The sequence below is a fragment of the Sarcophilus harrisii genome, chromosome 2 (assembly GCF_902635505.1).
Source record: "Sarcophilus harrisii chromosome 2, mSarHar1.11, whole genome shotgun sequence".
Taxonomy (NCBI): Eukaryota; Metazoa; Chordata; class Mammalia; order Dasyuromorphia; family Dasyuridae; genus Sarcophilus; species Sarcophilus harrisii.
Genome location: NC_045427.1, coordinates 519375748 through 519401174, shown reverse-complemented (window position 1 = coordinate 519401174; position 25427 = coordinate 519375748). Strand labels below are relative to the sequence as shown.

Below are 25427 nucleotides of genomic sequence, written 5' to 3'. Positions count from 1 at the left end.
TAAAGAACTCTCTTGGGTTGAATGATTTGCTTTGGACCATAGTGTGACTCAGGATTAGGACAGGAATTCAGATCTTCCTGACTCAGAGACTAACTTTTTTTTTTCCCCATTAAACCATTAGCTACCTCTCAAATACTTTTTGCATATACAAATTAGTTATTTTTATTATTAACTTGAATTTGCATTGAGTACAGATGAATCTTTATAAAAACATAGAAAACGATAGCTCTAAAGTCAGGTTATCAACCAGATTATCATTATTTAGAACCTGGTCAATACCAATTTCCTTTGTCCTGACTCACTACCCCTCTCTTTCATTATTTTTATAAATGTTCTAAAAAGATTTTCTTAGGAGCAGAAAGAATAAAATCTAATCTTTTGTACAAGAGTAGTCAATTCTTAGTACTTCAGACAAATGGGGATCAGAATCAATGAAAAGAACTTTTGGGGGACTTTATAAGTTATCAAGTATTACATATGGGTTGGTTGCTGCTATATTTGTTATTTCAACAGATACTAAACTCAAAACACTGGAGGACACAATAAAACATTAGAAGCAATCAAATGGCTGCTCTCTTGGAGTTTATAGTAGAGAGATATTCATAAATAACTTATCTATAATTTAACTATTCAGCATGAGGGATAATTTAGGACACAAAATGTTTCTAAACTGAATCTAGTCTCCATCTGGGAATCACATGAACTCGGTTTATACCTTTACTAGATAATACATTTAACCAGAATTTAGAAATTAACAAATTCACAGCATTACATACTCAAGTTCATAGAAGAGATTTTTAAAGGGGCAACACTAGGTGATACACTGGTTAGAGTATTAGGCTTGGAGTCAGAAAGACCCGAGTTCAAATCTAAGTAGCTATGTGACCCTGACTAAGGTACCTCACCCTGTTTGCCTCAGTTTTCTCATCTGTAAAACAGTGACTCTCATTTTATTAGTGAGAAACTAAGACTAAGAAGCTGACTTATCCAAAGTCAAGTAGGTAATAGCATTACTAGAATTCATCCATGACCAGGTCCTTTTGATTCCAAATCCAGCACTAATAGCCTGAACCAGACTCTCAATACACGCACATTCCAGGGTTTAATCTCATCTGAATGTCCTCCAAAAGAAATGAGGGGGAAACCCAGGGCACAATATCCAGACCCTTGAGATATAACATCCTTCAAAAGAACCAGTTTTGGATATGTACCTGACAGGCTAATTAGTATTGTAGCAAATCTGAAAGAAATGGGGTCAAGTCCTAAATTAAAAACTACTAACTAGGTTGACTTAAGAGTAACTTCACAGCCTCTTAAGACTATAAACTGCAGAACTGATGGTGGAGCTTCCTGAAATAATGAAATCACAGGCTCCAGATTGGGAAGGATTAGGTAGAAACTAGCAACAACAGCTACAGGTATCACAGGAAGGAGACTGGTTGTAAGACATATCTGCCAACTTCTCATTTATTCTCAGCAATAAGCTGCTATCCCTTTTCCTATATTAGAATATTTGAACGGAATGACCTGGGGCCTCAAGAGTGAAATTGTCAGATGAATGGGCCCCATTATATTAAAATATGAAAATGAAATGGTTATTCCCCTCATGTATTAGAGATTACCAAGTCACAGCTCCTTGGCTAAGAAATGCTGAGAAAGCAAAGTTTACCCCAAATTAGAGGTTAACAAAGTAGGTTCTACAGGATGCCTAAGGGATAGGCTCATAACAAAAAGACAGAAATGAAATGGCTGTTGATGGCAAAGAGGGATCAGATGCTTAGGGAAATAAAAAGATAGAAATAGGTTAAAGGACTAAGAGACTACAGGAATATTTTTAAAAAATAATAATCTAATTGTAGCTGGACAACAATTTGAGAATTCTAAAACTTGAAGATAGACACTGGCTGAAGTAAGTGTAAGTCAAAGAATTTTAAGTATAAATTATCAGCTAATAAGATTTAATTCACTGACAATGTTACTATATAATCTCTATAGACGTATCTTAAATTTGGATGCCATGCAGTACTCTTTCATGTTTGTCACACATACTATGTGACCATTTAAATGTTGAGAATCTCGTTATCAAAAGTATAAGAAAATCACCAATATATGCAAACTAATGTAAAGAATTATTTTTTACATTCATTAAAATATCACATCTTGTGTAAAAACTTTATTCACTTATTTTACAAAAAAATAAAGTGTATAATTATTTTTATATCTTAAAATACTAAGCACTTTTTATTAAAACATAGGACCTTTAAATTATATACTAACGGAATTGTCAAAAGATCTGTTTATATAAAAAGACAAATATAAAGGCTATGACAATTTAGACTAATATAAATAAATAGGACAAATATAAACAAGTGGGCCAGATCTTGAAAAGACTTCTAATAAAGTTAAACACTTAAATTGTTTTTACCCACTATGGAAAAAACACAACAAATCTATGTGTGTTAAATTGGAGGATAAGCAGCTATTACTAAGATGAATGAGGCAAACAATTGTTGACATTTAAACGCCTTGAAAAGATTAGCTGGCTAATCATTGTTGCATATTTTAAATGGTTTCATTTACTCCTGAGTTCTGGAAGTCATCATCTATATCTGCAGAATTGACAGTACTGTCTGAGATTTCTGGATTTTCTTCATTGAACTCATTTAAATTCTCTTCTTGAGCATCACTTGTACTATTGTTTTCAGATGCCTGTGTCTGGGGCACAATAACTGACAAATCTGGAAAAGAAAAAAAAAGTGTCATTATCCACTAATTTTATTCTGGTTATTTTACTTTAAAAATACATACAGGAGGTCTCGGACACTTAACACTTCCTAGCTGTGTAACCCTAAGCAAGTCACTTAACCCCAATTGCCTCAGAGAAAAAAAAAATACAGGGGCAGCTAAGTAGCACAGTGGATAAAGCACCAGTCCTGAAGTCAGGAGGACCTGAGTTCAAATCTGGACTCAGACACTTAACACTTCCTAGCTGTGTGACCGTGGGAAAGTCACTTAACCTCAATTGCTGAGGGGAGGAGGGTGACCCTATAAAATCTAACAATTGTCACTACAAACAAAATACTTCATTAATATGAAAATGGTTAAATAAGGAGTCCCTTTGGAGTTTTGTCCTTTCTTAAGGATTGAGGGTAAAAGACATGCTAACCTCAAAATTCGTAGATTTGTTCAAAAGTGGAAAGAAGTAGTGAGTTATCAATGGAGGCACTCAAGACTAAGCTAAAGCCTAATAGGTACTGAATTGAATGACTAAAAGACTCCATTCAGAGGCTATGGTCAAAATCAGAATAAAAGTCTTCATTTAGAATCACTATACAATGAATGATAGCACCAATTGTTATATGTATTTGATTATAAGTTAATAGTCTCTAAGTCTGAAAATATTTTAAGTATATGTGTGTATGTTCATGCATGTACAGCTCTGTTAAGCTGGAATAATGAATAATTATCTATCACTTTACTGTTTTGTAATAGAAGATCAGGGATGGAGGGAGAGGAGATTCTATTTTATATAGTTCCTTTCCCTAAAAATCACTTTCAGCATATTCATCCAGTGTAAACAAATATTTTGCTGACATGTAAGCTGATCATTAATTGAAAAAGAGATTGAAGCAACTTCCTGATTCTACCAAATGAAAAGTCATGTTGGATTCAACATATGTTCATCTCTTTTTCTCATACTGCCATGACACTGATATTTTCACTGATTGCCACAGAAACCATACAAAGAGCTCTGAATCTGGACTCAGAACATATAGGCTTGAATCTTGGCTCTGCAATTTTACCACATGATAAATGACTTTAGATAAACTGATTTCCTTAGTCTTTTTGAGACTGGGTGTCATTCTGGACTCCTGTGCAGTCTCTTCCAACTCTAGATCTATGATCCAAAGTATCCTTTCTCAGGTTAAAAAAAAACAAAAAACAAAAAACAGACAAAAAACCAATTAAAAAAGGCATCTAAACCATTAAAAAAGTCAAAAACTGTACTAAATCTGTACTACAGAGTGAGAATTTCATAAGTTTTTCAATCACTCATTTAATTTACACAAAATTCTATCATTAATTTAGCCTGGGAAAAAGAAAGCTAGAAAGAGATGTAGGCATGCTGACAGCTAACCAACATTAATGGCAAAAATTGCCAACAAAAGCAAAAAAAAAAAAAAAAAACTATTAAAATTTGAATTCTGAATTTAAACAGCACAGCAGTCTTCAAAGCTACATTCAGTACAATAACTGTCATTCATGAGAATAGGCCCAAGTCACCAAGAAAAAGCTAAACTGTTATGAATATATCTTTCAGGCTGTTTCATATTTGTCCTTAGATCCTCAGTATTTTGTACAGTTTAGTTCACAGATGCTTGATACATGCCTGTTCAATGAACAAAATTTTTTCAAAGATTTCCACCTATAATGGCCACAATTTTAAAAAGCTTTTGTGTATGAATGATTTAAATCCATTGCCTCCAGCCCAAAACTGTGTTGCTTCCAAGAGTTCCAAATAGTCAAGGTTTTATTATTTTTTAAAACTGAACTTTTATCACCTTTTCTTAGATTTATTATTTTTGGAGGCTGAGAAATAAGTTAGGTTAAAAATATCTAACATGTCCTTGGTACTTTAGTGGCAGCACATATAACAAAATTTATAACTTACCTTTTTCTTGGGACTGAATGTTATTTAACAGTTTTGCCTGCCTCCTTTCCAAGGCTAACTGTTTATTCTTTTCAATTCTTTGCTGCTGTTCCTCTGTTAAAGTTCTATTTGACTGAGAAGCAAATATTTCTTTATCAACTGGATTTGCAAACAAGGAATCAAAGTCTGTGGTAGTTGTCTCAAGTTCATTACTTTCTGCTTTATCATCTAAATTAAAAAACAAAAATAAATCCATACAAGTACACTCATTTTATTAATGAATAATTAAAGAAAAGAGTCCCTAAAGAGAAAGTTAGTTTAAAAGTTGACTAAAAACAGTTATTCTCCTGATTGGAATAAAATGCATTCCTAACAAGTTTCAGACTGCTTATATTATAGACTTGAAGGTTTTGTAATTTCACTGGCAAAGCTACTCTCTCCCATTTACTCATATCAAAAACTTCGCTATGACACTGAGCTACCATGAAACCATACTTATTAAGTTAAGTGAGTTTTCAGACAAATCATAAAAGACATACAGTTGACCATCACTCAGAGGCTCTGCAGCTTTCCAAGTGGCTAGCCAGAGATTTCAGCCCTCCTTCCCCAGCAAACTGTCAGCTTTCAAGAATACAAATAAATACAAACTCCAGGACAGTAATGAAAATAAAGGGAAGGAACAGGATTTAGAAGTACCAAATCTCAAACTGCAATACAAAGTAGTTAGTAATCATTAAAACATTTCGTTATTGTCAATGAGTATAACAAATTAAGGAAATAACATGAAATAAAATAAATACAACAGCATTATATTTGATAATCTAGAGATTTGATTTCCTGGGGGAAGGACTCACTGTGCAACAAAAACTGGGAAAACTGGATAGCAATTGGGCAGAAATTAGAATTAGACCAACTTCACATTATACACCAAAATAAACTCCAAATAGATACAATGATGTATGTATAAAAAGTAACATCATGAATAAATTAAATGAGTAAGGATAAAACTACCTTTCAAAATTTGGATAGAACAGTTTATGATTACAACAAGTGATAAGAGATCATACAAGATAAAATGGACAATTTAAGTATATAATATTTTAAAGGTTTTACAGAAACAAACAGTAAAAATTAAAAGGAAAACTGGGAAGAAAAAAAAAAAACAACTTTTGCAGCAAAGTTCTCAGATAAAGGTCTAATATCCAAGACATGATTGTCATTTAAACTCATTAAAAGACATTCATTCTCCAACAGATAGTCAAAGGATATAAAACAACCAGTTTTTTTCAAAGACAGAAATCTAAGCTATTAATAAGCATATGAAAAAATATTCTAACTCACAAATTATAGAAATGTAAACTTCAAAAACTGAGGATCCTTCACCTTGTGGTAAAGAAAAAAAGGAAAAACTAAAAACTGTTGGGGAGGTAACAAGAAAACTGGTACCATTTTGATAGACCTATGAATTAGATTATTCTTTATGGAGAACAATTTGGAACCATGCCAAGAAAGTTACTAAACTATGCATAGACTTAACAGGCCTATTTCATTTAGGTCTATACTCTCCTGAAAGAGGAAAAGGATTCATATAAATAAATATAATTATTAATAGTGCTTTTCAGAATAACAATAAATACTAAAAATTAAGGAGTATCCTCTTGTATCTCATAAGACTCATGAAATGATGAAGCAGTTTCAGAAGAAACAAACCAAAGCTGAGTATAATGAGCAAAAGTAGAACCATTTTTATAATAACATTAGAGAAAAATAAACATGAAAGCTTTCAGAAGGCCTATCACTGAAATGATAAATTATGAGTCCAAAAGAAACACAATTTACCTCTTGTCGTAGAGGTTATGAATTTAAAAGGCAGAAAGATATAAATGTTCAGACGTGATTAATGTGATAACTTGTTTTGCTAATTTATGCAGTTGTTTTATAGCCCTTTGAGCTTGGGTTTATTTCTTTTTTTAAATTTGCTCAAGAAGTAATAGGTGGGGCAGATTAATTTTTTAAAGATTAATTTAAAAATAATAATTAAGGGGAAAAAAAGTAATCTTTACCCCAAAATAAAGCATCAAAAGCCTTTTGAAAGTTGAAAAATGTTAGTTGAGATTATCTACCAACTAAAAAAACATTTTAAAAAGTTTTAAAGTCAAACCGCTACACTAAAAAACCTTAGCAAAAATTCTTAAATTCTAGAATCCAGATTTTTTATTTACAAGTTATATCCATGGGTAATTTTACAGCATTGACAATTGCCAAACCTTTTGTTCTAATTTTTCCCTCCTCCCCCTCCATCCTCTCCCCTAGATGGCAGGATGACCAGTAGATGTTAAATATATTAAAGTATACACAATAAGTATACATGACCAAACCGTTATTTTGCTGTACAAAAAGAATTGGACTCTGAAATATTGTATAATTAGCCTGTGAAGGAGATCCAAAATGCAGGCAGGCAAAAATATAGGGATTGGGAATTCAATGCAATGATTCTTAGTCATCTCCCAGAGTTCTTTCACTGGGCGCAGCTGGTTCAGTTCATTACTGCTCCATTGGAATTGATTTGGTTCATCTCATTGCTGAGGATGGCCAGGTCCAACAGAACTGGTCATCATATAGTATTGTTGTTGAAGTATATAATGATCTCCTGGTCCTGCTCATTTCACTCAGCATCAGTTCGTGTAAGACTCTCCAGGCCTTTCTGAAATCATCCTGTTGGTCATTTCTTACCGAACAATAATATTCCATAATATTCATATACCACAATTTATTCAGCCATTCTCCAATTGATGGGCATCTACTTAGTTCCAGTTTCTGGCCACTACAAAGAGGGCTGCCACAAACCTTTGTGCACATACAGGTCCCTTTCCCTTCTTCATGATCTCTTTGGGATATAAGCCCAGTAGTAACACTGCTAGATCAAAGGGTATGCACAGTTTGATAACTTTTTGAGCATAGTTCCAAATTGCTCTCCAGAATGGCTGGATGTATTCACAATTCCACTAACAATGTATTAGTGTCCCTGTTTTCCTATATCCCCTCCAACATTCCACATTATCTTTCCCTGTCATTCTAGCTAGTCTCAGATTCTCTTTATTGAGACTTCCTTTTACTAGTTCAGTAACTACTTCATATCTTATATCAGGGGTCCTCAAACTTTTTAAATAGGGGGCCAGTTCACTGTCCCTCAGACTGTTGGAGGCCGGACTATAGTAAAAACAAAAATTTTGTTTTGTGGGCCTTTAAATAAAGAAACTTCATAGCCCTGGGTGAGGGGGATAAACGTCCTCAGCTGCCGCATCTGGCCCACAGGCCGTAGTTTGAGGACCCCTGCCTTATATATATGAAATCCCACTGTATGCCACATATCTTGGCAAGAAATCCAGCTCTGGTATTGTGTTAAATTAGTCTTATTGAGATTTAAAATCAACTTACAAGTGACCTTGGAGAATTCTATTTTGAGTCTTTATTTTCCACTATTTCTCATAAGCAACACAATTACTGATGTTGAAAAGAAATATGTGCAGAACCATCGCACAGGAAATCTGATAACTAAACAGATCCTGTCGGCAGGAACCACTTGTTGATATATGTGACTGACTATATGGTTACAATGAGTGACTGACAAATGTAACCAATACCAAGTACAGTCACTAAGGTCTTGTTGCAGTCCTGCCAACAGAATGACCTACGGAATGTCATTTAGCTTTCCTGGTCTTTAAGTTTTTCTCCTATAAAAGGATGAATTAGACATCCTCAAATCCCCAGTCACAATCTTTTATTCAGCTGAGAAAAAGGCCAACTACATCATCACCAATTTATTCTACTTGATCTTCCTAGAAGTACTTTTCTAGACTTAGTCACTAGCATATGAAAATCAATACTTCTTATCTTATCCTTTTACTCATTTGCTAATCATGGCTAATCATGGGTTAACCAAGGATAAACAGTATCTATATCAATTAAAGTCTCTAAAGGGTTTTAATATCTTCTGCAAAATGGCAATCAATTCAATCAACTCTTCAAGGAAGGACACAACAAACTTTATACAAACATTTTATGAGCTAGTTCAACACATTCTGGATTGGCAGTACTTTACAAGTTTATTTTAACATGACACCTTATTTGTTGGATTGTCACTTTTTGCTTTAAAGATATATTCGTTATTAAAAAAAAAAAAAAAAAAAACTCCAATCCATTAGAACATAATCTAAAAACAAAATAGGTGTATAAAAATGTATCCCTCAATTGTAACTACAAGCAATACTTACCATCATTATTAATAAAATCCTCATGTATAATAGGAAGATCAAGTCGAATTCGTTTTAAGCAGGTCTGAAAGTAAGAAGGCAGTACATGTTTATACTTCAACACTGTCACTAAAAATGTCCATGTAGTAGAAACTATTTAAAGATGAACATCATGCATTCTATTCGAAGTTTCAAAGAACATTTTATTTCTATTATTATTCTATACTGATTATTATGGATTCTTTTCTTCCCTACTAGGCTTAGCCAGTTCAAAATAGAAGTAACAATAGGAGCTCTACTGTGCATTAAAAAAAGTTTAAAAACAATGTTTCTATAGTCTTGTTATGTTCTGGGATTCTTGAAGGTTCTATCAGTGCAAGTTCTCACTGGTTCTATACCTACCTAAAAAAGCCTTGACTCTACACTCAGGAAAAGAGTATTGAAAGTCTATTAGATGAATGTTACCCTAGTTAATTTTGGAGAGGCTTCTCAAAGCACTGAATATCAATTAAGTGAAGTTTGGGGCATAAAAAATTCATAAAAGGCATTAGAAGGGGGTTACAATTTGTATTTGTGGATGAATCCTTAAAGTTCTTAAAATAGTTCTAAAGTGCTCACAAATTATTACAGATGCCTTCTTAAACCACTTTCAAACAGTTTAATTTAAAACAGCCCTCATAAAATATCATTTCTTCCTTACATTAAGTCTAAGTCTACATGGGATTGAGGATACCTATATCATAGTTAATACTTACCTGAACTTCTTTCTTATTTCCCAAATGCTCTATTCTACTAATAAAATCCTCAAACTGCAGTTTAGGGAATAGTCTATGTGCCCAGTGCTCCATGTGTCTGATTAATGTCTTCAAATCTTCAGCCTAGAACATAAAAATAAAATTGCTAAATAGAAATTTCATCTAAATATTGACTATATCAGCAGATTTCAGAATAAGGAGTACTGCCAAAGATACTGGGGTCATCTGTATTTTTCAGAGTTGAGAAACTTTCAAAAGGAAAATAGGAAGGAGCTACTTAAATCTAAAAGAGCCCCGAATATTCATTCACATAAAAGAAAAGTATTGAATTATTTCAGATAAAGATTCTAATAAACATTAAAAAAAAAAAAAAAAAAACACAACTGAATTTATTAGTTAAAAAATATTTTGGATATTGCTTTATATAGGCCTGGGGAAATCACTAATCACTTTTAGCAATAAGTACTCACACAAAGCTAACAATATATATATAGAGAGAAAGAAGATTAGGAAGCATTCAAGACTCAAGATTTTGAGAGGGAAAAAAAATTTCAAAATTCTTAAGAGGAGGAGTTAAGAAACTGAAGAAACTATAACAAGAGTATTTTCATCACAAAACCTGTCAGAATAAGGGTGCTTAACTGGGGGGTAGTGCAATGTGGCATCATCAGATTCATGAACTTTAAAAAATATTTTTATAACTGTATGTTAATATATTTGACTTCCTCAGTAATTATATCTTATGCATTAAAAAAAAAAAAAGTTTCGCTAGCATGCCAAAAAGGTCCATGATACAAAAAAGGTCTAAATCATCTTCCTAGGTTCTTTCCCTATCTGTATTCTGTTTTCATTAATGGATTAGGATTTTCTATTCAAACCTTCCTAGTTTCATTATGCTTCAATATGAAGTGGCATAAAGCACTTGCTGAAAAAAATTAATACACTTATCACTATTAAATAATGAATAATAATTATAATTAATTTGCAGAATTCATGTGAAGTATTTCATTTCCCACTTAATGATATTTTATAGTAAGCCACAAGTCAAGAAATCAAGTTCTAACAAAGGCTAACTCCATATGACCAACTTAACTTGTATCTCAATATATAAAATGTAAATTACAACCACCTTTCTAAATAAAGTGAAGGGGCATACAAAGTCCATAAAGCATTTTGGATTTTTTAGGAAAGAAACTGGCCTGCTATGGTCTAGGGGGTTGGACACAACTGAATAGTAAAATAATGCTGTCTGAATTCCAAATGTTATTAATAATAATATAACAAAGGCAAGTATATCAAAATTGGTTATTTCTTACCTCATAGCCTTTACCTTTGAATTTTACGTTATCAAATGCATGCCTTAATGCAGGAAGTCCTCTTTCTGAAATTAATCTGTAAAATCATAAATATGTCCTGTGAATATTCATGTGCATGGAAAACATGAAATTTCTTAATGAATTAAAAACCTTTTTAGATTAGGCAAATTAAAATTTGATCAGTAAAATGAAACAATGTATCCAAAACCACCCAAATAAATTCAAAGTTTAACATAATAAAAGCAAGTTAGGAAGTACCTCTGAGCATCTAACTTGGGCAAATTTCTTTTTACAGCTTTCTTTGTAGCTACAGGCATATCTCCCATCTGATCCCTCCTTGTTTCTGAATGAAGATAAGGGCATTTAAGTTATTTCTGTAATTAAAATATGGAACCTGGTATTTACCAGAAGTTAACATCTTAAAATAACAACTGCCATGTGAAATTTTCATTCATATCCATTCTACTTATCTGAGTGTGCATATACTTTCCCTACAAAAAGAAAACATCCTATTTATATTACACTGCCATATTCTTTAGTTTTGTTGGGAGTCTGCTTATACTTTGTTTTTGATTGAGAAGTCACCAAATACAATTTATTGTCAAGTAAATACTATTGATGGTGACAATTTCTAAAGAATATGACAACTCAGGCATTATTTGGAACCACTAATTTCTAACCTGTGGTGGGCTCATTTTCTCCACCATCATCCCTTCCTGGAGAAGCTGGAGGTGGAAAAGGTTGAAAAGTTTCATCTTCTACCACCTCATAATCAGAAAGGTCCACCAAATTGTTCTCCTCTGGTTCCATTGTTCCTGCTGGGAAAAAAAGGAAAGGGAAATATAGTTTAAAAAAAAGTAAAAAAAACACTTCTTCCTAAACAGAAAATTTTTCATCTGAAACCTCCTTTCCCTAATCCTTATCAGAATATTATGATTCAAGAGTAACATAAAATACTAGACTTGTTAAATCATAAGACCTGGAATAAAATCCTGCTTCTGATACTTATTTGCTAGTTATCCCTGTGCTAGTCACATTACTATTAGGATGTAGTCAATTCAACCATTTGTTTTGTTTATTACGAGTATACGTATTTGCAATAAGTTTTTTGTTTTTCTTTTTTTCTGGAGAGGAAAGGAAAAGGAAAAGAAAGAAGGCAGGTGAGTCAAAGAAAGGAGGGTCTCTACTGAAAAAAATAAATTTAAAAAAATGTTTCAACAAAGACAGTATTATTTCCAAGGTGCAGAAGGTAGGATTAAAAAAACAAGCCAGTTCTTACTTAGAGAGGAAAGACGCACACAGAAGATGAGACAGTAAAAAGGATGAGACCCGTGATTCCACCAATTAAACGTAGCTTCCAAGCAAACAAACTCCCTCTATTAATGCAGGTGGCCACTTTCTCTGAAATTCATTATCTTTAGGAATTTGCTAAAGCCCTGAAAAGTGACGTGAATGGTCCAGGGTCACACCGTCTACGCGGGAGTCCAAACTGTGACTCCCACTTTCTCAGCTTCCAGCTCTATGACCACTCATTCTATACTGCCTAAGAAATGCGACACAAAATAATGATTATCCCTTTATGTAGCACTTCCTAGGTTCTTTCCCTATCTGTATTCTGTTTTCATTAATGGATCAGGATTTTCTATTCAAACCTTCCTAGTTTCATTATGCTTCAAGATGAAGTGGCATAAAGCACTTGCTGAAAAAAATCAACACACTATCACTATTAAATAATGAATAATAATTATAATTAATTTGCATAATTCATGTGAAGGATTTCATTTCCCACTTGATGATATTTCACAGTGGGTAGGAAGAAAGGGAGGGTGGTCTGGACCTGGCGCTGGGCGAAATGCGAGAAATCACCTAATTGGGCTTCCTACCGAGGGGATCTCCGTCAAGCCACTTTTCCTCCCCGGGCCTTGGAGGCATCCTCAGAGAGAGGGGGGCCTAACAGGATCATCGATCTGTAGTTTGCATGCCAAACTAAAACTCAAAACGTTCCCAGCTCTCCTTCCCAGACTGCGGGCAGAGGCAGGCGTGTGCCTTAACACTCCACCCTTGCGGAGACACGCGGCTGCGGGGAAAACCGAGGCACCGAAGGGGGGGAGGGGTCACCTGGCCGCCGCCAGGGCCCCGTTTCTCACCTTGGCAGGCCCCCAAGCGCGAAGCCGCGGCTCCCTCAGAGGCCCCCACTGCCGGCTCCGCCTGGGCCTCTCCTGGACCCCACACCGAACATCACCCGGGACCGCCTCGCTCCCTGGAGGAAAGCCAAGAACTCCTCCGCCTCAGCTGCCCGCAAACCCCGCCATAGCCGGCCCGCCGGCCCGCCCCTCACGGAGGACCCGCCGGACCGCAGGCAGCCAAGACGATCGGGATCCCGCGCGTCTCGCGCCTACGCTCCTCTCGCGAGAGCCTGCTTCGCACAGGCGCAGAGAAGTAGGCACCCCTAGCCCCGCCCCTAGCCTCGAACTTCGGCGCCAAATGTGAAAAGGAAGTCTTTGGACGGAACCTCTCCCACGCCTCCGGAAGATCCTCACCTCCTTTCAGTGACTTCACTTCCGGTGGCCCTGAGTTCCGTAGTAAAGGACAGATTTCAGGGAAGACGTTGAGAAGCTCAGAACGTTAGGATCGGGGTCGACGTCGTTCTGTTCTTCCATAAAAGAGTTGTTTGGGGCACTGACCCGCAGCCTCGCGGCCAAATGGTGCCTAGCAAAGACCACGTCAGGCGGGCCTTTCTCAGAGCCCCTCCCCGCCTCACGCTACTTTCCACTTACTCCCATCTTTTACTTAAATACCCTCATTTGTTATATAGAAGTCCCTGCAGGCAGGGACCACCAGGGATTTTCACTGCGCTCAGCACTTGCAGACGCTTGTTATCCAGTCGTGTCCCATTCTGGCATTCTGTGGGCTGTGCCATTCTTGCGTTTTCCGTGACTTGCCCAGGGTCTAAAACCTCCTTGGAACTCCCTTCTTCCTGACCTCGGCCGCTGCTCTCTGCCCACAGGGCCACTTGGGGCCTCCTGTTCTGTGGAATAAACGCAGGCTGGCTTACTGGTGATTCCCCCCCTCCCCCTTCTCCCCTCCCCCCGCCCCTCCCCCCGCCCGCAATCTGTGACTGAAGAATCTTCAAACAACTGGATGTTGATTTTCAGACACGGATTTCTTTCCAGCTCGGTAGAACCATCCAGAGCTTCCGCTTTGCAGACACAGCGTTCACAAGCTCAGTGTCCTCGTCAAGTTTGCTAAGGCCAGATTTAGGAGGACCTTATGGATTAAGAGAAAATCAGCATATGTACTCACAAGTTTCACTAGGAGTGGATGTTTAGTTGAAGAGAGAAGATATGCTTTTATTTAAAAGCATAAATAAATACAAATGAATTCGAGGTGATTTCAGTGAGAAAGGGCTAACAGCTGGGCCGGGAGGTCAGGAAAGCTTGTGGAAGATAATGGATAAACTGAGCTTTGAAGAAAACCAGGGATTGTGAGAAGCGAAGTGGAGGTGAGAGTTCATTCCACACACTGGAACAGATTATCTTTATGTAACAGTAATAAGTGTAATTTGGCCAGAATATAAGAGTGTTTAATAATATGGAAAAATGAAAGCAGTTTTGAAAGGGGAGGGTAACTGTTCCCTTTAAAATTATCACTCTTAGTTTGGAACTATGCTCAAAAAGTTATCAAACTGTGTATACCCTTTGATCCAGCAGTGCTACTACTGGGCTTATATCCCAAAGAGATTATAAAGAAGGGAAAGGGACCTGTATGTGCACGAATGTTTGTGGCAGCCCTTTTTTGTAGTGGCTAGAAACTGGAAACTGAATGGATGTCCATCAGTTGGAGAATGGGCTGAATAAATTGTGGTATATGAAAATTATGGAATATTACTGTTCTGTAAGAAATGACCAACAGGATGATTTCAGAAAGGCCTGGAGAGACTTACACGAACTGATGCTGAGTGAAATGAGCAGGACCAGGAGATCATTATATACTTCAACAACAATACTAGATGATGACCAGTTCTGATGGATCAGGCCATCCTCAGCAACGAGATCAACCAAATCATTTCTAATGGAGCAGTAATGAACTGAACTAGCTATGCCCAGAAAAAGAACTCTGGGAGATGACTAAAAACCATTACATTGAATTCCCAATCCCTATATTTATGCACACCTGCATCTTTGATTTCCTTCACAAGCTAATTGTACAATAATTCAGAGTCTGATTCTTTTTGTACAGCAAAATAATGTTTTGGTCAGGTATACTTATTGTGTATCTAAGTTATATTTTAATATATTTAACATCTACTGGTCATCCTGCCATCTAGGGGAGGGGGTGGGGGGGTAAGAGGTGAAAAATTGGAACAAGAGGTTTGGCAATTGTTAATGCTGTGGAGTTACCCATGTATATATCCTGTAAATAAAAGGCTATTAAAAAAATAAATAAATAAAATTATCACTCTTAGAGATTTTGTCCCTTTTTCTGATCTCAGAGACCAGGATCTCCCAGGCTCCAAGGAGTCGAAACAGAGCCCATCCTCCCAGGATAAGGGAAGTAATACTATTCAGGAGCAATTCAAGGCCCATGGAAATTCTAAATTCTCATTCAATTGAGGAATCCTGGTCTGATCAGCTCAGGCTGTCTCGGCCCCCACCAAGATACCCAATATAACAGCTTCCTAGAGCTAAGCTCTTTGCAGATGGCCAAGACCCTGCCCCCTGATTCTCTCAACGTAAAATTCCATTTCCCTAATAGAATCTCTGCCACTATAGAAGTCAGTCCCTTAGCAAACTGATTTCTGTCCAACAATAAACTTTCATTTTTGGAATAATTTGGGAATAAGTGAATTCTTTCACTTCTAAACCTGCAGCAGATTAAAGGATATTAACAGCTCTCTTATTGCCATTAACCTCTAGAGCACCAGGAATTGAGAGCTTTTAAACCACATCATTTTTTGTTCCCTGACTGGGAATTGAGGGGAACGAACTGCATCAGTTTATATGTAATGCCAAAGAAACTGAGCAAGACAGAGATTAGAGACCAATTCAATAGTTTATTAAATGGAGAGAAATACTGGGACCAATGCATCCATGTTGATCCCAGGGCTAGATGAGACTATCATCTCAAAGAGTCTAGCCCGAGTATGGGGGCAGCAAGCCTTTTATGGAATAACAAGAACAATGACATAATAGAGGGACCTAGGTGGGGATAGCCTAATAGAAGGAGGAGGTTACTGATATTCTAATGTCATTAAGGAATGTCTATAAAACCCTTATCTTAACCATTAAGAGGGGAGGATCATAACCTAAGGCAGAATTACAAAATAGGACAAATGGAGGAACTGGTCACCCCATTAAAAGAGAACTTTGGCATTACATATATATATATCCTTGAGATAAAAGGGCATGACTAATGTTTCTTGGTTAGGGAAGTAACACAGTGAGACTTGTGCTTTAGGAACTTGACAGGGAAGGAGAGGAGAGATTTTGAGGTTGGGAAATCAATTAACAAGTTATTGCCTTCCAGGTGAGAGGTGACAAACCCCTGAGTTAAGCTGGTTGTGTTATGATTGGAGAAAAGTGACAGAAGTGTTGAGGTAAAATGTAGAAGAGTTGGTAATTAATTAAGTGAGGTGGAGATAAAGAAATTGAAAATGAACCTGAGTTTGTGAATATGGGTATTAGAAGGATGATGGTCCCTTGACAGATACAAAGAAGTTAGGAAAAGGGATTGATTTTAGGTGAAAAACACTAAGTTCTATTTTGAACATTTTTAGTTTGAGATGGCTATAGGACATCTGGGTGGAAATGTTCAGTAGGCGGCTGGTGATGTAAGACTGAAAATTCATTTGGATATACAGATAATAATAATAATAATAGCTAACATAGAATTTTTAAGTTTCCAAAGTGCTTTATAAATATATATATGTGACAGACAAAAAAAAATTATCTCTTTTGATATCAGAAAAATTAAATTATATACTCACAGTACTCCCATTTTATGGATGAGGAAATTGAGACTTGAGAAAATTTTAATTTTAACTGAATGATGAGGTTAGGAGAAAGATGGAAAATAAATGGGAGGTGAAAAAATGATAATGAGTATGGATGACTTTTTCTAGAAGTTTGGCTATAAAAAGGAGGAAAAATATAGGAAGAGAGCTTCAGGAGATGGTAGAAATAAGTGAAGTCACCCCTGATCAATAGAGTCATTCTACCTCACTTGGAGATTTTAAAATGTAGGGTTCAACTATAAGAGACAATGAGGTGTTATTTGCACCATATAAAAGATAACCAGGGACCTTTTTGCAACTGGAAGTGATCCACTCACTGTTTATAAAAGAAGCATAAAGAAGTATTTACATTGTGCTCTCTTTGATAGCATCCTCCATCAATTAAATAAGATAGCCAATGCCAATAGCTATTCAACAGACAAAGACACTCTCTAGGGAGTCAGTAGAAACCAACCACAGGTTTAAGGAGTGCAACCTTTGGCAATAGAGGAAGGAGAAAGAAGCAATAGTGTTTGGCAGCAGAACAACTCTTCCAGTAAAATGTGCTGTGTTTAGCATAGAACAGACCCAGAAAGTCCTGCTGTGGAATTGAGTTGAGCTACAGAGAGAAATAAACCCCCAGAAGATACATGCTTGGCCTTTTTGGCAGAAACCTGGGAGGAACAGCGTAAATACCCAGTTTTTGTGGAGATATGAATTGAAGACCTGTTTCCTAAGAATGTATCTATTTGTGTATATTGCATGCCTTGCCCACTCTTTCCACTAACACTGTTGTTTATTAGGACAGTGTAATCCAGGGTAAAGAGATAATGTTTTGTTACTACTATTCATGTTATGCCATTTCACTAAATGTCATTTCTTTGAGTTAATTGTATCAACTAGTTGATTATTAAATATGAATGCAGTGGGTAGGGGCTCATAAGCAATAATTATAGGAGTGTCTACATTTAGAATATTTTCAGTTTGAAGTAGTTGTCCCTATCAACCCATACAACCTATGGGTACCAAGTTGGGAGGAGGATTTTCCTTAAGATATACTATATTAAAATGAGGAAGACTGAAAAAATTAAAAATTAGAGAAAGAAAAAGAATAATCAAAGGGACAAGTTCCTAAGGATATGGAATGAAGGGCATAGGTAGAAAAGTTGATTTTGGCAATAAGGGCCATTTTTTCCTCTGAGACTAGAGCAAAGGAGTAGAAAATGGTAGATAATATTAAGGTAATTTGAAGTGTATAATTAGGGAAAGAATTCTGGTTGGATGATCTTAAGAATGAGATGAGGTATTGAAGGTGCAAAATAATGATTGTTAATCTAGATCAAGGCTTCTTTTATTATTATCATTATTATTTGTTGTCTTTTTTTTTTTTTTTTTTTTTTTTTTTTGGTGAGGCAACTGGGACATGCCAAGGTCACACAGCTAGGAAGTGTGTCTGAGGCACTCAGGTCCTCCAGATGCCAGAACCTGTGCTCTATCCACTGCAGCATCTAACTGCCCCTAGATCAGGGCTTCTTAAACTCTTTCCATTTGCAAGTGGTTTTTTCCTGAGAAATGTTTATTTGACCCTGGATATATAGATATGTAAAATAAGCATATTTACTGATGGTAAATCATAAGTTTGCTACCGTGCACCTTAAATTAAGAGACCCTGTTTGAGATGGCAACCTACGGTTTAAGATGAGATCTAGAGAAGAAAAGAGTTCAGTTGCTTACATCATTTTCTTTATGGTTTGCATTATCATTAAAGTGCAGTATATGGAACTCTACCTGAAAATTAAAAATTGAAAAATCCAATCATTAGATAATTATTCATGAGCCCTTGGGAATATAGTGAATAGCAACTGTAGCCCAGTAGGTTATTGTAAATGACTAATTATTTTATATTTTCCCCCTTCTTATATGAGAGATACAAAGATTAATTGATTATACATAGTAGTTTATCTAGAGATACATATGAGACATATCTCTTTAACTAAGGTTTGTAGCAAGGAGCCTCATGTTTTACATTGATGAATTTCTAATGTCAATTCTTTTTGGAAATTTTGTATTAAAGCAGTAAATAAACAGCTATGAATCATAACTTTGGAACAATTCCAAAAACATTAAAAATTTGAATAGCTAACAATTTCATATTATAGTAGAAATTCTAGGCATTAGAAGCCTATTAAACCATTTTATTTCATCCTAGGCCAGCCAATGTGAGATTATTCCCTATAATTTATAATAAATTTATTTTAATTTATCAAATAGATTCTAGCACTTTTATGATAGCCTTTATTGTTGGAAAATTGTTCACTATATTTTAATTAATAATTGATCTTGAATTGTAAGATTAGAAGCAGTCCTTCAAATTTATAAGGATACAAGCCATTCCCCAATTGATAAATGATCAGAGACTGTGAGCAGACAATTTTCAGATAAAGAAATTAAAACTATTTCTAGTCATGTGAAAAAAATGCTGGAAATCATTATCAATTAGAAAAATACAAATTAAAATAACTCTGAGGTATCACGCCATACCTCTCAGATTGGCTAAGATGATAGGAAAAGATAATGATAAATGTTGGAGGGAATGTGGGAAAACTAGGACACTAAAACATTGTGGTGGAGTTGTGAAGTGATCCAACCATTCTGGAGAACAATTTGAAACTATGTCCAAAGGGTTTTCAAACTATGCACACCCTTTGATCCAGTGGTGCCATTACTGGATCTGTATCCCAAGGAAATATTAAAGATGGGAAAAGGACCCATATATGCAAAATGTTTGTAGCAGCTCTTTTTGTGGTAGCAAAGAATTGGAAAATGAGTAGATGCCCATCAATTGGGGAATGGCTAAACAAGTTGTGTTATATGAAGTTAATGGAATATTATTGTTTTATATAAAAAATGATGAACAAGCTAATTTTAGAAAGGCCTGAAAAGATTTACACAGATGCTGCCGAGCAAAACTAGTAGAACCAAGAATACATTGTACACAATAATAGCAAGATCAACTATGAAAGACTTGGTTCTTCCCAGTGGATCAGTGATTCAAAGCAATCCCGATAGACTTTGGACAGAAAATGCCATTTGCATTCAGAAAAAGAACTAAGGAGACTGAATATGGAGCAACATGTACTATATTCACTTCTTTTTTCTGCTTTTTTATTATTCCCATGGTTTTTCCCTTTTGCTCTAATTTTTCTCTCCCAACATGAGTCACAAAACAATGTGTATTAAAAAATAAATAAATTTACGAGAGGAAAAAAAAAGACAATTCTGAGATACTCTCAGATTGGCTAAAATGATGATGATAAATATTGAAGGGGATGTGGGAAAACTAGCACATTGATACATTGTTGGTAGAGTTGTGAAATGATCCAACCATTCTGGAGAACAATTTGAAATTATGCCCAAAGGGCTATTAAACTGTGCATACCCCTTGATCCAGCAGTGTTTCTATAAAGTATGTATCCCAAAGAAATCATAAAAAGGGGAAAGGACTCACATGTGCAAAAATGTTTGTAGCAGGTCTTTTTGTAGTGACAAAGAATTGAAAACTGAGTAGATGCCCATCAGTAGGGGGAATGGTTAACTAAATAAGTTATGGTATATGAATGTAATGGAATATTATTGTTCTATAAGATGGACCTTGATAGCTCCCTTTTCTGCCAGGACCTTCTGTCCACTGAGAACTGCATTCTCACTGTGAAAGTCCATTTTCCATAGATCTGCCACTATAGAAGTCAGTCTCTGGTTAAACTGATTTAGAAATCTGAATCACAAATCAATCTGAAAGAATCTTAAAGGGACCACAACCCGCTTCACTAGTAGGTAAAGATTTATTCTTTCATAATTCTGTGGACTCAAGGCACAATTGTTATCTGAAGAAGAACATGAGTTTCTGGGAGAAAGAAAACAAATAATCAGGAAAATGTCCAATAGTCGTAGTGTCTATTAGGAATAAAGAACCAAGCAAGACCAATCAGCTGGCAAAGAACATATGAAATCAAACAGAACACAGGAATTGCAGCAATTTGCCTATATTGAACTGTGATAAATGCTGTGATAAGCTAATAAAATTCCTAGGATAAGAAAGCAGAAGAGAGATAGTCTTCACACAAGTTCCCATTTCCATTCTTATGATTGGGACTTACCCTTCTAGTGTTGTAAATTTCTTTATATGTGAAAAAGGACAAATCCTCTATTCTATCAGCCCAGAGATTTAGATGAAAATTTCATTTTTGTTCTTTGAAAGTTGTAAATATGGTTTTTATTTAAAAGTTTATTAAGTAAAATGGTCAAAATGTCACCCAGGAGTTGTTCCCCGACTGGTTTTGAGTTCTGATTATCTGATTATATCTTGGAGGCCTGATCTGATAAATATTTTCCTTCTATGTCAGACCTGTACTGTTTAGGTAATTCAAAATAGTTAATTCTGAAAGGTTGACAAGGTCTTTACCTCTTGATTGGCCATTGTATTACTTTAGTTCCCTACCTATAAAATAATACTCCTGTTACCTGAATAAATGAAAAACAAAGCAATGAAATATAATATTCTGAAGAAGGCTCATAAGCAATGCTACCATAGTTACTAATGGAAAGCAAGAGAAAAAAGGAAGGCAAAAGTAATAATGGGATCAGCCTAATTGTTTCAGTTTAGAAATGAAGGAACATAATTAAAGCCTTCCAATTAACTAAATTATCACTGATTTGTACCCACACTAAATCTTACTGTAAACATGGAGAATCTGACTCCAAATTAGCCCAATAGATCTTAGTTTGGGAACTTGCGCACTAAAAGAGGTAATACAATTCTCGTTTTGCTGAATTTATGTTCAATAGCTTACTTGACCCTCAAATAGTTTGATAAAGTAAATTCCTATGCAAGAATGAAAAATACTATTAAGCATTCATTATATGTCTGATACTGAGATATTAGACATGTCCTCTGAGCCCTAATAATGTTGTTGGGGAAGCAAGACCTATTCAATTACTAAAAAGGATTAGTGTATTAACTCCATTAATGCAGATCTCAGCCTGTCCATATGCTAGTGATGTCATTCCATGCTGATTCCTCTAGCAGACTGACCCCTCTTTCATTCCTACTTTCCCTCTGTCTTCAGTCTCTCCCAGGGTATAGATGGTTCCCTATTGCCTCCAAACATTTCCATGTCTTTCCTATCTTCTCATTTGATCCTTCAATTCCTGCTATCATCCCATATCCTTTCTGCCTTAGATGCCTAAATTCCTGGAGAAGACAATCTATGATAGGTGTATTTGCTTCTCCTTTTCTTAACTCTTCAGGCTTCTAAGATCATCATTCAGCCAAAACTGCTCTGTCCAAAGTTACCAATAATGTCTTTTTTTAAAAAAATTGTTTATTTTTCTTTTTTTTTTTTTTGAATTTTGAATTTTAAATTCTCTTGCTCCCTCTCTCTCCCCGACTCAGTAAGAAGATAAACAATATGCTATCAGACATGTGAAACCATGTTAAGCAAATTTCAATATTAGTCATATTGCCAAAAAAAAGGCAAAAAAAAAATAAAGTGAAAAAATTATACTTCAATTTGCATTGAGTTCATCTCTTCTCTCTCTGGGGGTAGATAGCATATTTCATAAAGAGTCCTTTGGAATTGTCTTAGATCATTATCAGAGTAGTTAAGTCTTTTACTATTGCGTATCATTACAATATTGTTTCTGTGTACAACAATCTCTTGGTTCTACTCAATTCATTCTGCATCAATTCATAGAGGTCTTCCCCAGTTTTTCTAAAACCATCTCCCTCATTATTTCTTATAGCACAGTAATATTCTATCACAATCACATACCATAACTTGTTCAGCCATTCTCTAATTGATGAGTATCCTCCCAATTTCCAATTCTTTGCCAATACAAAAAGAGTTGCAATAAATGTTTTTGTATGTATAGGTCCTTTTCCTTTTTTCTTTGATCTCTTTGTGATACAGATCTAGTATCTGTATCACTGATTCAAAAGATATTCACTGTTTTATAGCTCTTTGGGCATAATGGCAATTTTTTCTCCAGAATGTCTGGACTAGTTCATAATTCTACTAATAGTGTATTAGCGTCCCTCTTCAATATTTTTCATTTTACTTTTCTGTTGTATTAGCCAACAGATAGGTGTGAGGTGGTTCCTCAGAATTGTTTCATTTTGTTTTTCTGTAATCAGTAGTTACGTAGAACATTTTTAAAATATAAATTTAGGTAGTTTTGATTTCTTCTTCCAAAAATTGTTCATATCCCTTGACCATTTTTCAATCAGGGAAGGGTTTTTATTTTTATAAATTTGATTCCGTTTTTTTTATATACTTGAAAAATGAGAGCTTTATGAGAGAAACTTGCTGGGAAAATGTTTTCCCAGTTTTCTGTTTTCCTTCTAATTTTGGTTGTATTGCTTTTGTTTGAACAAAACTTTTCAATTTCATGTGATCAAAATTGTCCATTATTCTTTCTGTGATCCTTTCTGTCTCTTATTTGGTCATAAACTCTTCCCTTATTCTTAGATATTACAGGTAAAATTTTCCAAGCTCCTCTTATTTGCTTATGAGATCATCTTTTATATCTAATGATCTTATCTTGGTATATGGTATAAGATAGTGCATAAAACAAACATTTCCATAACATAGCATATTTTTTAAAAAGATGATTGCACATGAAACTGTAAATTTGTTATGTACACTTCCTATACATACTTCTTTGAAGGCCAAATTTGAACTCCTTCCATTTGAACTGATTCCAGTTCCTTCACAATTACAACTAAAGGAAACATTTTCTCATTTCAACAAGTATTAATATTTTTTCATTTATCAAATTATTTTATACTTATCTGTTTAAATGCTGTATATCCATAGTAGAACCCAAGTTCCATGATGTAGAGACTATTTGCAGTGATTAGCACACTGCCTTAAATATATAAGCTAATTGAATAATGGTGTTCAGTCTGTCTAGAACAGTAAGGAGACCAACATTGTTGACTGGTTTACATTTTTACCAGCACTGTTTGTCACTATTTAAAATAATTTAAGGGAAAAAGATCCACTTGTGTAAAAATGTTGCCCTTTTTGTAGTGGCAAGGAACTGGAACTAAGTGGATGCCCATCAATGGGGAATAGCTGAGTAAGTTATGGTATATGAATGTTAAGGAATATTATTGTTCTGTAAGAAACAAACAGCAGGATGATTTCAGAGAAGTCTATAGAGACTTACATGAACTGATGCTAAATGAAATGAGCAGAACCAGGAGATCGTTGTACACAGAAACAGCAAGATTATATTATGATCAATTCTGATGGATGTGGCTCTTTTCAGCAGTGAACCAATTCAGGCCACTTCCTATGGATGGAGAGAGCAATCTGCATCCAGAATGAGAAGGCTATTGGGACAACATAGTATTTTCGCTTTTATTGTTTATTTGTTGTTGTTTGCTTGCATTTTGTTTTCTTTCTCATTTTTGTCCTTTTTGATCTTATTTTTCTGTGCAGCATGATAAGTATAGTAATATATATAGAAGAATTGCACACGTTTAACATATATTGGATTACTTGCTGTCTAAGAGAGAGAGGGTGAGGGGACGGGGGGGGAGAAAAAAATTTAAAACAAGATTTTGCAAGGATGAATGTTGTAAACTACATATGTTTTTAAAATAAAAATATTAAAAATAAGAATTTATTATTTTATGTGAAAAAAGGAATATTTTTGTTTTCAAAAGATTAATTAAAAATGTTTTAAGTTATTTCTTTCCTCCCTTTATTATGCAGATCTTTTAAAATGGTAGAAATATTTGAAAAGAGAGTTCTCATTACAAGAAGGCACTCTTCCTTAGACTTTTCATGAATAGCAAACAATTAAATTGAACAAAGATTAAAATGAAGAAAGCAAAATATGTTGGGAAATGACCATACTTTCAGAACCGTTCAGTTTTTTAAAATTTTCAATAGTATTTTTTTCAAATATATGTAAAGATAGTTTCCAACATTAATTTTTGTAAGACTTTTTGTTCCAAATTTTACTTCCTTCCTTTTTTACCTCTCCCGTCCCCAAAATAGCAAGCAATCTTATATAGGTTAAATACAAGCAATTCTTTTAAACATATTTCCATATTTGTCATGTGTTGCAAAAACAAAATCAGACCAAAAGGGAAAAACAAACATGAAAAAGAAAAAGCATACAAACAAAAAAGGTAAAAATACAATGCTTTGATCCACATTTATTCTCCATACTTCTCTCTCTGAGTGTAGATGGCATTTTTCATCCATTTCTATTGGAATTGCCTTGAATGTTCCCGTTGTTGAAAAGAGCCAAGTCTATTATACTTAATTATCACATAATCTTGTTGCTGTGTGCAATGTCCTCTTTGTTCTGCTCACTTCACTCAGTATCAGTTCATATTAGTCTTTCCAGGATTTTCTGAAATCAGTCTGCTCATCATTTCTTTTT

General features: G+C 35.1%; 1 protein-coding gene and 1 non-coding gene across 4 annotated transcripts; both read right to left on the bottom strand.

The window, feature by feature from the left end:
- Positions 1 to 150: 150 nt before the first annotated feature.
- TIPIN (TIMELESS interacting protein) lies at positions 151 to 13530 on the bottom strand. 3 transcript variants are annotated; one of them, XM_031955339.1, is made up of 8 exons: positions 13516 to 13530; positions 11656 to 11793; positions 11234 to 11318; positions 10976 to 11051; positions 9660 to 9782; positions 8926 to 8989; positions 4673 to 4879; positions 151 to 2738 (listed from the first exon to the last, which is right to left on the bottom strand). In XM_031955339.1, exons 2-8 carry the CDS (start codon positions 11783 to 11785, stop codon positions 2563 to 2565), a joined length of 861 nt encoding a protein of 286 aa, XP_031811199.1. In that variant the 5' UTR covers positions 11786 to 11793; positions 13516 to 13530; the 3' UTR covers positions 151 to 2562. The 3 variants fall into 3 exon arrangements, with proteins under 3 accessions (XP_031811199.1, XP_012398841.1, XP_012398844.1); XM_012543387.3 differs by lacking the exon at positions 13516 to 13530 and adding an exon at positions 13123 to 13382; XM_012543390.3 differs by lacking the exon at positions 13516 to 13530 and adding an exon at positions 13123 to 13382 and having other exon boundaries at positions 11656 to 11790.
- Positions 8173 to 8308, bottom strand: LOC111719441. The gene has a single exon (XR_002769585.1).
- Positions 13531 to 25427: the final 11897 nt, after the last annotated feature.